Source organism: Haliaeetus albicilla, chromosome 1, assembly GCF_947461875.1.
Source record: "Haliaeetus albicilla chromosome 1, bHalAlb1.1, whole genome shotgun sequence".
NCBI lineage: Eukaryota > Metazoa > Chordata > Aves > Accipitriformes > Accipitridae > Haliaeetus > Haliaeetus albicilla.
The window spans coordinates 82020518-82037612 of NC_091483.1; the positions used below are offsets into that span (position 1 = coordinate 82020518).

General features: G+C 51.1%; 1 protein-coding gene across 6 annotated transcripts in view; it reads left to right on the plus strand.

Annotated features, from left to right (window-relative positions):
- Positions 1-16813, plus strand: part of RNF24 (ring finger protein 24) — a 32327-nt gene extending 15514 nt beyond the window's left edge. For 4 of the 6 annotated variants that reach the window (XM_069796657.1, XM_069796629.1, XM_069796638.1 and 1 more), the window contains 5 exons: positions 3111-3260; positions 9772-9814; positions 10822-10863; positions 13922-14001; positions 15048-16813. In XM_069796657.1, coding sequence (XP_069652758.1) covers positions 3118-3260; positions 9772-9814; positions 10822-10863; positions 13922-14001; positions 15048-15186 — 447 coding nt within the window. In that variant the 5' untranslated portion in view covers positions 3111-3117 and the 3' untranslated portion in view covers positions 15187-16813. Of the gene's footprint in view, positions 1-142; positions 303-1166; positions 1487-3110; positions 3261-9771; positions 9815-10821; positions 10864-13921; positions 14002-15047 lie in introns of those variants that run through there. The other 2 variants (XM_069796612.1, XM_069796647.1) reach the window with 2 other exon arrangements.
- The last annotated feature ends 282 nt before the right edge of the window (positions 16814-17095 follow it).

Consider the following 17095-nt stretch of genomic DNA (forward strand, 5'->3'; position numbering starts at 1 on the left):
AAAACCCAACCCCAAAGCTTGGCTGTTTAAAATCATCAGATTTCAGTGGAGTCATTTAAAGTTAACAGTTTCCTGGATCCTGTGCAGGCTAACTTATTTTTTCCCTCTAACCTCCATGGTTTTTGCCATAATGTTTCTCAGCTGTTGCAGCAGGAGGGAGTGAGGACGAGGGTAGCTCCAATGTGGAGAAAGTTATTTCACACGGGGGTTGGATGAATCTGGTGTGGGACTCACTGGACTTGCACCACAGGGTACTGAAGGGTTGTCTGCAGGAGGCTGAACTCCCACGGTATGGCTAGCAGGTAGGTCGCAGCTGCATTGGTGACGTCCTTTTGGGGCAAAATATTAGGGAGGTGGTACTGTTGGAAGAAGAGAGTAGGATGCTGTGGGTGGGATGGAGTTCTATTTCTATCAACCATTTCTTTGCCGGGGGCTGTGATGGTTTGTAGCTGTTGCGGGGGACCGGTCGAAGAGCTGCATGGCTCAGCTGGACATGACCCTAAGGAGTTTTTCTGGCTTGATGAGATTTGCTGCCCTAAATGCAGCCTGGATCTTCCTTACCCGCTGTCTCTTTTTTTTTTTTTTTTGTACTTTGTCTGCTGTGGCATCTCCTGGTGGGAGAGCTGAACCAAAGCCCCCAGCTCTGGAAAGAAGAGCGTCAAAAGTTAAAGGAGTTGTAAAGGAAAGAAAAATAATAGTGTGGTGCTGGTTCGTTTTGTTGCCTCTTCTCCCAGAGTGGTCTCTCCTTCCTCGCAAAAAATCACCCAAAGCTTTCCCAGGTGGAGGACGTTTGATTTTGCTCTTGTGCGGTTGAGGAGTTGGAGCCAGCCAACCTTGGCCAACACCTTGGCCAACGCCAGTGACTATCAGCACAAGCCTGAGGGCGAGTGGGGACAGCCGGAGCTTCATCCTCCAGCTGAAACATCCTCTGTCATATGAGCGTGACCAAAGGGAGAGCCCCTGAACCGTCTAAAATCCCTTTGACCCAGCAAACGGTGCAGAAATGAAAACCAAACCCAACTCTACGCAGCAATGCTGAGCTGCGCATTAACTCTGCTGGAGCCGGGAACAAAGGTTTGGGGGCTGGTTTGGGCTTTTTTTAATTTATTTGCAAAGTAAAACAGCTCGGCTGAGTGGAGCAAGCGTTGGTGGAGGAGTGTGAGCTGCTGGGTGGTTGCTGTGCTATAAAATCCCATCCCCACCAGTGCTCACAGGGGGGTGTGCTGGCTCCCTGAGCTCTTGTAGCATTTCCACGTTGGCCGGGAGAGTTTCTGAACATGCGTGTTGGTCTCTGGAGGCTTTAATCAAATCCAGGCTTTACCAGAAATCGCCTCGAAATTTCCAGCGAGCCAAGGAAGCCGAAAGCAGCCGGAGCGAGGAGGCTCTCGGGCAGGCGTTCGGCACCAGCAGAGATGTTGTCTTCAGCGAGGGGTGCAAAGAGGGTGCGGGCAAGGGGCTAGTGCCAGCAAAGCAGCTGGGATGAAAGGTGAGTCCGCTCCCTTTTGCTGGGGAGCGTGCAACATATATATGAGCAATTAATATATGATGGGAGGATAGAGGAAAGCCCGGGATGTTCGGCAAAAAAGGGGTCTCTAGGGGGAAAGGAGATGCAGAAGCAAGGATGCTGCTTGGAGGAGTGGGACATTCAGAGGATACTTTGATTTTTGGAGCACAGCTCCCCGGCACGTTTGGGTTCAGGTCCCGTGTTCTCCCCGCCGTCTTTCCACCCCATGCAAAACTGGGAGCTGTGCAATTAATGCGCCGTTAAAAACTCCCCGCTCTGGGGGAGGGTTTTGTTATCCCCTAGTAATTTTATTTAGGAAACAGGATTCAGACTTCAGGTACTTTCCCTGCTTGTTGTGAAACTTAATTGCACGTCCAGCCCTCTCCTGTGGGCAGAAAGGAAAATAAGGCATATTTTTTAACTTCCTTTTCTAAGCTGGGGGTGGGTGAACTTTATGCCTGGCTAGAGACAGTTGTGGTCATTCAAGGGTGAGTGGCTCAGAGAATGATTGCAATAGAAAGGAGTAAGAAGAAATAATAAGTATGTGCTTTCCAGTTAAAGGTTTTGAGTATTAACATGGTGTTTGGCAGCAAGGGAGTTTTTACAGCGATACAGAGACATGGGGCTGGTTTTCTGCCTGACTCCTGAAAAACCCTGTTAGGGTTATTGTAAAATATTAGTGTCCCATGCGGTGAATCATAAAACTAAAATCATGGGAGAGATGATACTCTGAAGTTGTTATCCCAAGCAGCTGCTCGTGGTTTAACTGGGTCTCTCTGAGGGGAGGGAGGTTTTGGTCACGCGTCTGAGATGTGGTACATCAACAGGCAAAATCGCTGCATCTTCCTCTTTGCTGCCGCTCACGGGTGCTTGGGGATTTTGCTGGGGGGAAGCAGCCGGGGGTTGTACTGAGGAATAAAGCTGAAACCTGCAAAAATGCCCTTAAACCACCAAACCTGGATCTCATGTGGAAAAAACAAACCAAGTCCGTTTTATGGCCCCTATAATTTCTTGGCAGTGCTGCCGTGTAGCACATCCTTGTCCTCTCCTTTCTGCCAGGGATGCTCTGGGAGCGTGTTGAACCTGTGCTGGTTCATGTGCATGCTCGATGGTTTTGGAGGGGGGATTTCTGCAGAATGAGGAATTGGTGTTGGAAACCGCAGGAGGGGAAGGGAAGGAAAACCTGCCTTGCTATAAGGCTTTCTGGCTGCTTTCAATATTTTGGCCTAATTAATGAGGGGCTTGGGGGACATTGACTGCAGCTGGGGCTGCTTGGATGCAAATCCCCGCCATCCATCTGATGCAGCATTTAACTTAAAGGATGACGTGTGTAAGGAAGAGGGGAAAATAGCTGGAGGAGAAGCTCACAGCAGGAGAAGAAAAATCCGGCTGATCCAGCCCCGTTTTGTTTTCAGGGTTACTGAGCCAGGGACTCGGTTTTGGGCAAGGATGCCTTCACCCAGGGAGGGTGAGGAGCGAGGAGGCAGCACTGCTCATTGCCCTCTCCTTCCCCTGCCACCTACCTTTGGAGGGAGCATTGGTCTCCGAAGGGCATCCCGTGCTGCCAAAGGAGCCTCACATCTGTGTTTTCTCCCTGTCTCCGCAGCCTACCCATGAGCTCGGACTTCCAGCATTACAGTTTCAGGATGCCGAACATCGGGTTCCAGAACCTGCCTCTCAACATATACATCGTGGTTTTTGGCACGGCCATCTTTGTCTTCATCCTCAGTTTGCTCTTCTGTTGCTACTTGATCAGGTAAGGGCAAGTTCGCCAGCTGCTTTCAAGAGCCGCCATGGTTCAGACCAAGGCTGTTGCTGATCCCTCCATCCCAAAAAGAGGATGGCATCACCTTGTCTTTCCACGGTGCGTCTCGTGCCAGCCTGATGTGACCCCTGAAGTGGTTTAACTTGCCCTCATCATCAAAGAATTTGCTCAGCCATGTAGTGTCAGACCCAGCATTCATCCCTAATAGACCTAGTGCGTACACAGTGAGCACTGCACGCCGTCTGTCCAACACGTCTTGGAGTTACCGGTCCTGCAAGGCAATTGCATTATCCGCTTTAAAACAGGAGATATATGTATGCTCAAACAGGCATGAAAATATGGTTGGCTTCTCAGAAAGACTGGAAAGGGATGTTTTATGGTTGCTGCTTTCTGCTTAATGTTTCAACACGTTTTCCTCTTTAATGAGTAACTTGTGTACTGTGTGCTTAAGAAATGTTTAATACCTGCTCTGTTCGTTATTGTACACAAATTGCTCATTCAACAGCACAGTTTAGAGATTAATGATGCAGAGTTGATTTGTTAATCTGAACGATGGGGAGCGGGGCAGGAGGGTTAAAGGTTGTTCCAGTTTGGGGCTTGTTTTAATTATTTTATGGGCCATTGGGGAGTGAGTTGGGCCACTAATTAAGAGGAGAAATTCTTCCTGCCAGAAGGAAAGCAAGAGGCAAGTGGGGAAAAACGTGGTGCCTGGGAATTGAGGTGGCGATGGGGACAAGTTGTGCTGATAACCCGGGATGTGGGGCTCACTGTGCCTCTCCCAGTACCCAGGAGCACAGGGCATCTCTGTGCTGGCATCAGCTGCCGAAATCCTGCGCACCCAGAGTTCTCCCACCAAGTTGCCGAAGAGCTTTTCCATCCCCTTTCCTTGCCCTCTGGCTTTTCAGATGGCCCCAGCTCCCTGCTAGCCGTACATCCATTGCATTCCCTCCATCCGTGCCTGTAAGACAGGCACCTGGTCTCTTCTTGCACCATGGAGGCTGCATCTGGCTGGATCACAGCAGCCAGTCCCACCAGGTTTTCTATCCAGAGGGTGTTGAAAATGTTTTGTCCTGTTTTTGTAGATCAGGGAAGCAAGATTTCAATGTCACCTTCTAAATATTTGATAACTTCTGCCTATTTTCAGCTCTGTACAAAGCAAAACCTCATAAAACTTGCAGATGAGCCCAAATCCAGGCTTACCCAGGTGTGATTTGGGCTGTCTGGGCATCATATCTTCATTTTTGCCTGCAATTATGCACAAGAAAAGGGTGTTTGAAGGTGCAATGTATCTGTTCACCCCGGCAGACAAAGCAGAAATACATCGAGGGGTCATCCCTGACCTGGCAATTTGTATCTCGGTGCTTGATGTTAACAAGGTCTGTGCTGGGATATTGCATCTGCGTCCAGTGTTTGTGTTTTAACTGGGATGCCAATGGGAGGGGATGCAAAAAAAATAAACAAATGGTGTTCAGAAGGCTCAAGGACATGTTTTGCCCAGATTGAGCTTGAATCTATATGGCTCACTTGCAAAATGAAGAAGTGTTTGGACTTTCAGAGTATTTTCCTGGGCACTGGGTCTTGCTGGGTGTGTTCTGCCCCAAAGAAGAAATAACAAGTAGTAATGTCTGGAAGATCAAGCCAGAAAATCTTTAAATTTAGAAGTTGGAGGCGTGTTGTAAGAGAGAGGGTGAGTAACGGGTGAAACTAGCCAGCAAGGGAAGTGGCAAATCCTTCATCTCTTCCTGTCTTTAAATCAAGACAGAGGACCTTTCTGGATGAGACGTTTTGGCTCCCATTCCAAGGAGTAACAAAGTGCTATTTAACAAACCACGATAGATGGGAGGTTGGATTAGATCATCTAATGATCCCTTCATAGCTCTAAACTCTACAGAGACTCTACAAATTGCTCCTCAGACCACCACTGCTGGCTCTATTATTGGCAAAACAGAGCCAAACAGGAATCCTCCAGCCCCCATTTTGGAGGGTTTCGCCATGCCATGGGTTTTAGGTGTGCCGATGTGCCCCAGGAGCATCCACCTCCTTTGAATTTGCTGTGTAATCTCAGCTTGTGTGGGGCAGAAAAGCTTGAGCTTTGGTGTGATTTGGAAAGCCTTGTAGATGGACAGCGGGATGAGGACCATGTGCCTGCAAGTGCAGAGCATCCCAAATGATTGCTCCAGGAAGGCTTTGCCATTTAACGCCAAAGCATTGCTGGTGCCTGGCTGCGTAGCAAGCAAATACCCATAGCCTTGCAGCAGGAGGATTTGGTATACAAAGTAAGATATTGAATTTAAGTTGAATTTTTCCCTGTCCTGAACCAGCTGCTAAAGCCTCCTGGATTACCCCATGCATTCCTGACCCCTTCTGCAATGAGATGCATGGCTTTAATACAGAATTACATCTGGAGGCTGTATAAAAGAGAGGTGTTAATTTAACAAGCAGATGCACCATGGATCAAACCATGTCGTCACAGAGAAACCGACCCAGGGCAGAGGGGTGTGGGCAAGTACGATCCTCTCGGGAGCTCCAGGGCTCCGCTTTGCACCCGTGAGGGTTATTCGCAGGTAACAGCGGCTCGTGGCTTTTCCCAGGCCCTGCTTGGGTGCAGAGGCAACGCAGCCCTCCCTCTCCCTCTTCTCTCGTGACTCTCACATCTGCAAATATTGGTAAATAACAAGCGGAGCTCATAACACCATCCTCTGGGCCCTGGTTCTCATCGCCTGCTCTGGATCAGAGCATCCCATGCAGCCCTTCTCCACATCCCCGGCTGGGGAGGCATCCGAAGTGTGGAAGAGCGAATATCTGGTGTATTTACCTCTAATCACAGAGCTGACGGCATTAAATAAAGGATGCGCTGGCGGAGGAGGGCATGTGGGCTGCGCTTCGCAACTGTGTCAATACAGAGTGCGCTGCCCAGTTCAAGGGGAGGAAGGAGTGATGTTTTTAATTGGGTTGGCTCAAAATGGAGTCCAATAGGAATTTCAGCCAAAAGCTAAGCAAACATCATCACTGTCTGTGTGCAGTCCAGGCAAATCTCAACCTCTTCTGCCACTGCAAACCACTCCGGTATAAAGCAAGGGTCCCACTCTCACGGCTGCTGCCTCTGCTTGGAAAAATGAGGGGGAAAAAAAAGGGAAGAAAAAGAAATTTTGCAGGCAGCCGTTTGTGTCTGATCTCTGCTGAACTGATAAACAGTAACAACCTCATGTTGCCTTCAGTCCCCTAAAACCCAATTCAGAAGGATGCTGAGCCAAATGCTGTGCTTGCCAAGCATTTGAAAGGTGTGCATGCTCGTCCTGGGTAAAAGCTGCAGCATCCTCTCTACCTGTGCTTTGCTGTGGGTTGCACGGGGCTCGTCTCTGCCCAAACTGGAGCGGCTCAATGTCTATAGAAGGTGCAGGGTACATAGCCCTTAAAAAGCCATTTTTAAAGGGCTTTTTCCTTCTGCGTCCGAACTTGCCAGGATCAAAGTCAGTGGTTGGGTTTGGAGAGCCCAAGGAGCCGGACTGGGCTGGGGAGAGCGATGCAGTGATGGGGCAAAGAGCCAGTGCCCGGTAGCTTTATACTCTTTCTGCTGTAAAGTGTTAAATAAGCAGATCTTGGAGGTAAACCTGCAAAAAGTTGTTTCCTCTGCATTTTATTCCCATAGTTGTTGGCTTGCTATAGATGATTTGGAGTCATGCAGAGAAATGGAGTGCTCCCTTTCCTGTGGGAGGCATGGAAAGCTTGGGAAGAGATCACAAAATCCACGAGAGGCAGTTATTAAATTCAGGGATGGGTGACGGTGTGTGTACGTGCACGGTATCTGGCCACGCGCTGGCTTTTAAGATGCTGTGTGGTCCCTTATCTAAATCAGCCATCTGCCAGAAATTCCTCCAGAGTCGCAGCTCTTGACACGAGATGGATGAAGCCCTGGGTCCGATGGGGAGTAACGCTTGCCAGGACCCGGGGTCTCGTTACGACAGCTGCGCTAGGTCCGACCGGGATCCATCTGGCCCAGGATCCTGGCTTTGAAAGGAAAGCGTGGAGGAGCAGACCCAGCTTGCACGCTTCGGGACCATATGTGCTCGTGCCGTTCCCCGTAACCTTCAGGGAGTTTTGGTTTGTTTTTTTTTTCTTTTTGGCAAAGTCTCCCCGTCTAGCTCAGCACCAGCCCGTGGCATTGTAGCATCCGTGCTCTGATGGCACAGAGCTGCACGGATCTGTGGCCAGGTGGTTGTTTCTTCCCCATCGCTGGTCCAGATGCCTCCACGGTGTCCGCAGATGCTTGGGCTTGTTCTGCGTGACACCTTCCCTCAGGTGGCTTTGGCTTATCAGGGCCAATGTCTCGGCAGCCACTCGGTGCTCTGTAAGACATGCTTTTTCCCGTACTGGGAGAGATTTTCCTCTTGTATGCAGTCTCCAGCCACGCATCTTGCTTTGCCCCATCTGTGTTTCATAACCAGTTTCCCAGCCGCCGGGATCCCTGTGGATTGGGCCGGTTTCATCCTGTTTTCTCTATTGTTCGTGCATCTTCTGCTTGTGTTTCTGCTCAGGGTCGTTGGCGGAGGGATGAAACCCCAGCCTTCTCCTTCCTGCCTGCTGCAATTTTATCCGTGGCTCTGCAGGCAGGTTCTCTGCCAGGCAGCATCATTAGAGGAGGTGGGATGGCTCCCTGCTAAATTCAGGGCTCAAGAGCTGACTTACTGCAACTCTCCTGGAAGCATTAAGGTGCATTTTTACCCATTCCTTGACTTTTAAGGCCCATGACATTTTGGGAGGGTGTTTTCAAGCAAAAAGGACAGAGATATTATTTTTACATCCTATTTTTATAACTCGCTCACTGCAGCCTTGCAGGATCAGAAGGCCTCTGAGAGCTCAGGGTGAAACAGCTGGGGTTTGAGACAGCCCCCAGAATATTTTTGGAGAAGTGAAATTACAGGCAAGGGGTTTCCAATTTGAAATCACACTCAAGGCTGGCTGGGGAAAATACTCCTATGGCTGTCCAAGCCCTGCAGACACACATTGACATCTTATTAAAGGTCCTTGGCCAACTCTTTATCCTCGATGACTTCCCTCTTGAGTTTCCAGAGTGCTTCGCTAAATGCCGTATCTTGTAATGAGAAGCAATATTAGTTGGTTGGGTTTTTTTAAAACGTATCTATTTTAGGAGCATAATCAGCTCCTCCAGCCAGCTGATACCTGCAGAGCACTCCACCGGGCTGTGGGAAATGGGCTGCTGCTTGTTCTGCTGTGGAAAGATGTTTTATTAATAATAGTTTCAACTGAAAACTGTGGAGGGATGTGATGTGTGTATGTTTGCTGTTTCGCTCAGTCCTCAGGAATGGGGACAAAGGCCATGCGTCCTGGAGAGGGGAGGCTGGGGAGGGAGGGGATGGGACCAGCCCTTTGCTTGTGGCTTCAAATTCCTGCTGCCGCCAGCTGGACTTCTCGCTGCAGCAGGTGTTTTTGGAATAGGTTCATCCCCTCCATCTCTGTCCCTTGATTTGCTCCAGGAATGGATGCTGTTGGGTAAAAAAACCCACCCAAAACCCCAAAACCATGCTAAGCATGATGCTTCAAAAGGTAGGCGGGGGGAAGCAGCTTATGCAGTTTATAATCCTGATTTTGCTCCACTGCTGCATCGACTCTGGCCCCAGGGCAGGATTGCGTGGGCTTGTCACCCTGTGCTTTAACATAGCGCACCCTCGTCTGCTCTCCTGATAAAAAAGAATCAACCCCAAAACAAAAAATCCCAAGATACAGGTTCGTTCTCCTGCAGTTTTTGGCAGCTCGTTATCTCTGGTTATTAAGTTGTCCCCCCCATGATAGGAGGCAAGAGATGGAAGATGTCCCGTTACTGCTTTTCCAAAGCTTTCTGCTCTGGTGTTGTCTTCAGATAAATAGCCATCCTTTGCTTGCTCAACCAGATGGATGACCTCTTGTTGAATGCTTCTTCCTGAATGTTTGGGAGGCAGAAGCAGCACGATTGATCTTGTGATAGAAGATAAAGCTGCGTTTGAGGAAACTAACATCGCCCAAGCAGAATGATGGGGGCTTCGGTGGGAAACCTCTGAGCGGGGAGGTTTCCTTCCCTGTCCTTGCTCGAGTGGGAGCAGAGCTTTCCTCGGGTCTGAATAACCATCGCTTGGAAAATGGTGCCGCGTCCAGTCTAGAAATGGTTGGCAGTAGAAGCGGTTGGAAACTGGGGGTATTTATGGCACCTCAACAGCTTTTGCTGGTCTTAACGGTGCAGGTGATGTCTGTGTGGAAAATCGAGGAGGTTGAAAGAGGAAAAGGGGAGGAGGTTGCATGCTTCTGGATGGAGATGTTGCCCTCCCAGCTACAGGGAAAGCTGGCTGTTGCTTAAATGCGTCGTTTCACATGGCCATTCTCGGTTCTGAAATGAAAAATAAAAAAAATATATATTTAATCTGGAAAGCAGGGAAATGAAATGTTTGGGATATTACAGTAATCCTGATTTTTTTACTTGTCTTCATGTTTCTCCCTATTTTGATTGCAGGCTCAGACATCAAGCACACAAAGAGCTTTACGCCTACAAACAGGTGAGATGATACACAGTAAGTTGTCTTCTTCTCTCCTTCGGCTTAGTGCCATATCCACGTTGGAGTAGTCACTCCTGCAGGTTTCCTTATGTTGTTCTTCTCCTTGGGAGGCTTTTGGTCTTTGAAGAGAAGTTGTAACACCCGGGCAAACCTCTGTCCCTGCTGATTTAATTTTTTTCTACCAGCTGGGCACCCCAGGAGCATCTCTCACCTGTTAGTCTCCAGGTCTTCACATTTTCAGATGAGGTTCCTGAGCGGTGGGGACATCTCCACCCCTGGAGCACCTCAACTGGGCAACCTCTCCAAACCCTCACGTTATTTCCCGCTGGTGAGCAGTAATGCTGTCACTTCCCCAGCAATCAAACGATGTTTTGTGGGGTCCGAATCTGCTCCCCAGGTTGGACCCAGCTGCTCTGGACTACTCGCAGCCATGGGGATCTCATAGGGAACACCTCCACATCACCTTGGCAAACCCAGCTGCTTTCTGCATGCACCCACACGCGCCAGCGCCCTTGTTAAAATAAACACGGCCAAGAGGTTGGTGTCAGGTTGCTGCTTCAATGTCCTGTTTTCTCCAGGGCTCGTGTAATTTTTCTGCCTCCGATCTGTCGTTCAAGCAGGAAACTGGGTGGAGTTGGGCTGATATGATAACACATGGTTGTCCTGGATTTATAGCCCTCTCCAGGTGTTCAGCCTGGATAAAGTGAAAACGAAGTGGCAGATGTCCGTGCAGGAGCTTGTTGCAGAGTGTGGGAGCCCAGGAGGTTTAAATTTGGGAGGAGACCTCCTGAATTTGGTCCTCATGTTAGTGGTTATAGCTGTGCCAGCGCTGCCTTCCTCCTGTTCCTGCACAGGGGTGAAGACCCGATGTGCTCGCTGGCTGTTTCAGATTTACTGGGGGTTTCCAGTTCTACTGGGACGCTAAATGGGATCTCTCTTTACGAAGACTTTTTCTCCAAATGCTCATGGCAGAAGCTGTGTCCTGACCCCGGCGCTCTGTCTTACAGGTTATACTCAAGGAGAAGGTGAAGGAGCTGAACCTACATGAGGTGAGTACATCCCTGGGGCGGTAGCGTAGCAGCAAAGACTCCCTCACCCTCCTCTTCCTTGCACTGGGGAGGTGATGGAGGACAGGCAAAGGCTGGCACAGGTAGGAGGCTGCAAAAACTCAAAATTAACTCCATCAGGAGCAAAACACACAGCTAGCGTGCTTTGGAAATCTGGAAAGCACAACTGTTTTACTTGTTTTTGGAGAAACGGGGCACTCCAAAGCCTCAAAGACTTCGTCTTGGTCTGTGAGTGCCTGGGGGCAGCACAGGGTGTTTGCGGTGATTTTACCCGGCTGCAGAGGTGTGCTGGCATCACCGCCTGCTTGCTGCCAGCAGCGGGGTTTGCTCTGCAGCCTCCTACCTCGTTACAGGGAACACGGCCAGAGTAGGTTAACAGCAGCTCCTGACGCTGCTTTTCTCTTTGAGCAAGTCTAATTGCTTGTTTATGCAGCCGGTAAAAGCACATCTGCAAAGGGGGTCTGCATTAAACCATCTCCCTCCTCCTTCTGGATCCCCTTTAGCTTTTACTGCATTATTATTATTTACTACATTATTATTATTATTATTTATTGCATTATTATTATCACTGCGATAAAAATCCGTGTATAAAAGGGGAGGCAGATGCAGGCTAAGCGGTGTATAAACAGTGTCCCTTGACAGTTATGCCCCCTCCAGCCCCGCTCTGCCTCGCCACCGTCAGAGCATGATGATATCCAGCACATCTCTGCCGGCCATGTTACTTGGGCAGAGTAAACTCTGCTGGGATTTAATTGAAATCGAAGATAAACACGTTCCCTAGGCTTCTGCCCCTCGCGCTCCTGGTTTGCAGCTTTGCAGAGGAGAGCTGGCTGGAAGAGGGAGGCAAAGGGATGTCTACTAGGAAGTATTAAGAATTAAAACCCCTTTTTTCCAGCCCCAAAACCACGGGGGTTTCTTCTCAGTTTTGGGAGGAGGGCAGAGCCCGCGGCAGCCGTAAGTCAAAGCCCTGGCGGACTTTGCATTTAAACCTTGCAGGGGGAATTGTGGCAGCGCCGGCCCCAGCCCCACGATGTAGGCACAGCAGTGGCTCCTTGCTGGGTCCCTCTGTGTTAATGAGTTAAGAGGATCTCTGGAGACTGAAACATGTCTCGGAGTAACGGTGTTACCCTAATCCACCGCTACCTACCTGCTCCTTCAGGTTTAAAACACATTAGTTGTTCTCTGCAGGTTTCCAGACTCTTTTAGGGCTAAGTGTCCCTATTTACAGACCATTTTTCATGCTGAAGTTGAGCAGCAAGCTGCTCAAACCCTGCTTCAAACACGGGCTGGATTTATTTCCCCTAATGACAACAAAAATGCCCACCCGCATCCGAGACACGAGTCCGCTTGTCTGTTAAATACCAGCTCCATTTGTTTATAAGCTGCTATTTTATTTTTAATTCCCCGAGCAGAGCAACGAGAGCCTGTCCCACATTTCATCCTCACCCTACGCTCCCTGCAGCTGAGGTTTGAGGCCCCTATTTCTGATCTGCTCACATTAAATTGACTTGCAGTGGGGTTTTTTGCAGGCATGCAGACTTAAAAGCACTTCCCGCAGTGAGAAGCTCCTTGAGGGGGGGGATTTGGGAGCACGCCGGAGCTGGGAACGGCAGTACTAACCTTCCGTCATCCTCCTCCTCCATCACCTCTGTTCCCAGCTCGCCACAGCTCTCCCAGCCCAAACGCTTTCAGGGAAGATGAGGGGTCCATGGGGAAGGGGATAGAGCAGCTCCAACTCTTCCCTGGGATTTGGGAAAGGCTGGAAGGGTTTTGCTCCAGCCCCTTCCAAAACATCCCTTTTCGGGTGTTTGGATTTTGGTATTTACAGTAAGCGGTTCTGGAAAGCGGAGCACAGGGGGGATTTTGCAACATCACGGGATGGCTGCCAGGGCTCGCCTGGAGCCTTGCAGAGGGGAAAGTCCCCACCAAGCTCTTCAGCCCTATGTTTCTGGGTTTGTTTTTCCTCTTTTTTCCTCTCCCTGGCTTTCCCGGGGCTCAAGATGTCTGCGTTCCTTGGGGACCGATCCGAGCAGCTACGCCAGCATTTGCTCACTCAGTAAAAAAGTCTCCGACGAGCTTTGGGTGGCTGGAAAGTATCGACGGGCGCCGTGTCCCCGGGAAAGCCGGGAGCCTCCGGCCGCGCTTGCCAGCCGCCTGCTTCATCCTGAAGGCTTTTGGCAACGGGGCTGGCCCTTGTTTCAGACTGCTGGAGACTCCCGGGGGGGGGGCAGGGGAGCGGGGCTGGGAAAAACATATACAAAATCCCCAGGAATATCCAAAATGAGTCAGGAAAAACCAGCAGCATGGGGGAAGGAGATTTCGGCTGGGTCTTTTGCCCAATGGGAAAACAGCCACCAACCTTCCCAGCCCCGGGGCGGAGATGCTGCACCCTTTGCCTTTTCCTCTTCCCAGAGTTATCCCTGAGGATGCAGCTCAGTCCCAGGGACCAAGCAGCTGCACGGATCCATCCACCTGCACCCTAAAGCCTCTTGGCACAATCAGAACACATCCCAGCCTTGCGGCTGCTGCTCCTGGGAGGGCTCCAGGGTCCCATCCACCGGGAAAGGGAGACCCAAGGCTCAGCCTGCAATCCCAAAGCCTGGGAAGTGAAATCTGGGAAGGCTTTAGGGGGGATTTCACCCCTCTGCAATGCAGAAACCTCCCAAACGTGACTTCGGCAGCACAGGGGACAAAAAAAAAAAAAAAAAAAAAAAAAGCAGTTTCTTGGTCAAAACAGAGGGTTTATAGCAAAAGAGGCATTTGCTTTCCCTGTGGTACTAGGAGGTATTGCTCTCTCCCTGCAGTGTACCCTCACTGGCATCAGAAGCCAAATTGCCCTTTTTTTCCCCGCCGAGCAAAGGTAGGGGCGAGGCGAGCACTGGGAAAAAGATAGAAACTGGCCGAGGACATTGCTTAGGGGGAGGGTTTTTTCGGGGAGAGTATTTTGGCCGGTTCGAAGATACCCGTGTAGTTTGTATGTGCAAAAAGAATGCTTCCCGGCTGCTGACTGCCTTCTCTCTCCACCTCTCGCGTCTTTCAGATCTGTGCCGTTTGCTTGGAGGAGTTCAAGCCCAAGGACGAGCTGGGGATCTGTCCCTGTAAACATGCCTTCCACAGAAAGTGAGTGCAGGGAATGGGACATGGAAGCTGGGCTGCCCCAAATCCTGCCCGGCGGCCCCAGGAGGCTCTTGGTGTCAGGTCTCCTGGGGCCTCTGCTCCCCTTTCCAAGGTTTCTTCCCACCCCAATTCCAGGGGAACAGGGGAATTGCAGCAAAAGCCCTTTATGGAATGAATTGGAGCCTTGGGAGCAGCAAAAGTCCAGTCGTGAACTGGCAAAACCGCTTCACTTTATACGTTCCAAAATGTGTATGTACATTTGTGTGTGTATATATATTTACATATACAAAATTTATATATATTTATAAAATAGATATTCAGAACCACAGCAACAAGCTCCCCAGGGAAGCAGTCACGGCCCCCAAGGCAGTTGGCGTTCAAGAAGCATTTGGTCAAAGCGTTTGGATTTGGGGTTTAACTTGTAGGTTGCCCCGTGGCGAGTCAGGAGTTGGCCTCGATCATCCTGATGGGTGCCTTCCAACTCAGTCTATGCTTCTATGAAAAAAGTGCATATAAAATTCATAGTGGTTTACATTTTTCTAAGATACATACATATAAAATTTATATATATACAATATATACACATTATATCTGTATGTTGTGTATATATATGATGTGTATATACAGTTGATAGGTTATGTATTTACAAAATGAATACATTCATATATGCCTTTTTGTGTTGTATATATGTATTTTATGTCTTTTTATGCATGTGTATACATTTTTTATCTATTTTACGAATAGATATCAGTTATATATATAAAAATATATTATATCCATGTGTATATACACACGCACAAAAATGTCCTAATACCATGTACGGGCACCTAAATGCCGAATTAAAAATTCGGCAGCATCAGTGCTCCGGGGAGGGCGACAACAGATCCAACCCGGCCCATGGCCCCCCCCCAGGCCACGGCCCGTCACCCACCGTGGGGGGGACAGGGGTGGCTGCCACCCTGATGGGGTTCACGGAGCACCAAGCTGGGTGGTGGGTTTGCAGCACCTGTGTAATAACCCCCTCCCCGTTGTCTGTGTCGCCCCCCCAGGTGCCTCATCAAATGGCTGGAAGTGCGAAAAGTGTGTCCGCTCTGCAACATGCCGGTGCTGCAGCTGGCCCAGCTGCACAGCAAGCAGGACCCCGGCCCCCCCCAGAGCCCCCTCCCCGGCGCAGAGAACATCGTATAGCTCCGCCGACCCAGGGACTGCCCCGCCGCCGGCCCGGGGGGACTCGGAGACAACCAAAGCACTACGGCACCAGCACGGAGGGACAGGCGAGGACGCGGGCGGCCGGGCGGGGAGCCCGGAGCACTTTATGGTGGGGGCACGTCCCCGCCGGCCGAAGCAGAAGAGCCCCGTGCCCCAAAAACCTGCCTCCGCAGAGCCGTGCCGGGATGAAGGGTCTCGCACTCGAGCCCGGGCTCGATTCCTCTCCCCGGGGCGACGAGGGGGACTCTGGGTCCTCCGCGGGCGCCCGCACGACATCCTTCTTCCAGCACATCCCTTCTTCCTGCACGACGTCCGCCGGGAAGCAGCGTGGGACACGACGGAGCAGCATCGAGCCACCCGACGGTGCCCCGACAGCCTCCTGCAACGCCGCGACGTTACCCCCCTCCCCGAACGCCCCGGTACGCTTCCCAGCCCTGCTGCCCCCCACCCCGCCGCTGGCAAAAACGATGCCCAAAACGCAGGGTGGGGGGACGGGGACCCTGGAGCATCATGGCTGGTTCCTGCCCCGTTCTCCTCTTTGCCCTTATTTTAACAGGGTTACCTTTGCCTTCGCAATCTCTGCCTGGAAAATTGGGTCTCAGCGCGGCGACGCCGGGGTTCGTGCCATGGTTGGGTGCCTCCTCGGCACCCGCTGCTCCTCCGAAAGGGCTAACCGGGGTGGGGAAGCCAGCGTCGCCCCCCGGGGATGGCAGGGTGGTAGTTGCGTGGGGGCTCCCGGGCTTCGGTTACCCTGCTCACCCTCCCTGTCCCCTTCCTCGGCGCGATGGGCTACCTCAGCGGGGCCGTTAGTCCCTCCGATGGGCGCGATCCTGGCGCGAACCATCAGCGGTGAGAGCCGGAGGCCTCCCCCTCCTCAAAACTGCAGCACGGCCTTGCTGGGGTGGCGGGGAGGCGGGGGGGGGGGGGGCAGGCAAAAATCCTGCCCTTTGGGTTCATCCCATCACTTTCTGGGCGAGGGACGCATGAGCCGGCAGCGTTTTGCCTTGCCAAAACACCCCGACCCCAACCATCGTTAAGTGCAAAAGCTCCTGGGGTGGGGGGGGGAGGCCTGTGCCACCCCCTCGCCTCTCTGACCACCTTGTGGGGAGAATTCGGGCACCGTAGCAAATGCCCCAGCGTCCCCCTCTATCTTTGCAACTCTTATTCCTTTCTTTTCTTTTTTTTTTCGGGGGGGGAGGGGGTGCAGGGGGGTGTCAGTATTACACGGCGGCGGCTTTCCCAGCGCCCCCCCCCTCCCCCGGGTGCAGGATGGGGCGCAGGGCTGGGAAGGCTCCGGGTGTTGTTCCCCATCTCCTGTAAATACCGCGGGACTCCCGAGACTGTTTATGGAGCGTGGAGCCTCATAGACGTGTTTGTACACTACAAATTCTGCAGCAGAATATTTTTTAAAACGTTCGCTGTTTTTTGGGGGTTGTTTTTTTTTTTTGTAAGCTATATTTTTGTATATTTAATTGCTATTTTAAAATTCTAATAATGCGTCTTTTTTGCTAATCACACTATTCTTAAGGAAAAACGAGGAAAGAAAAAAAACACAACAGTTTGCATGTGATTTGACTTGAAATGTAAATAAAAGCAGGTTTTGGAAGCAGGGGTGTGTTTGCAAGGGGGGGGGTCCACTTGGGAGACCTCGGCCACGGGACAGGGTTGGGGGGGGGGAGTGTCTGTCCTCCCATGGGAAAACGGGAGCATCCCTCATTGCTCAGCCCTGTGTCACCCCGGGATTGTCCCCAGTGGGGCTGGGACCCACTGTCCCACCTCTGGCTCCAGCTCTTTCTGCAAGAAGGAGCTGGAAAATGGGCTGGTTTGGGGTTGGGGGGGGGTCCCATTCTCCATGTCTCCCTCCAGCACCAGCAACATCCCTTGGGCC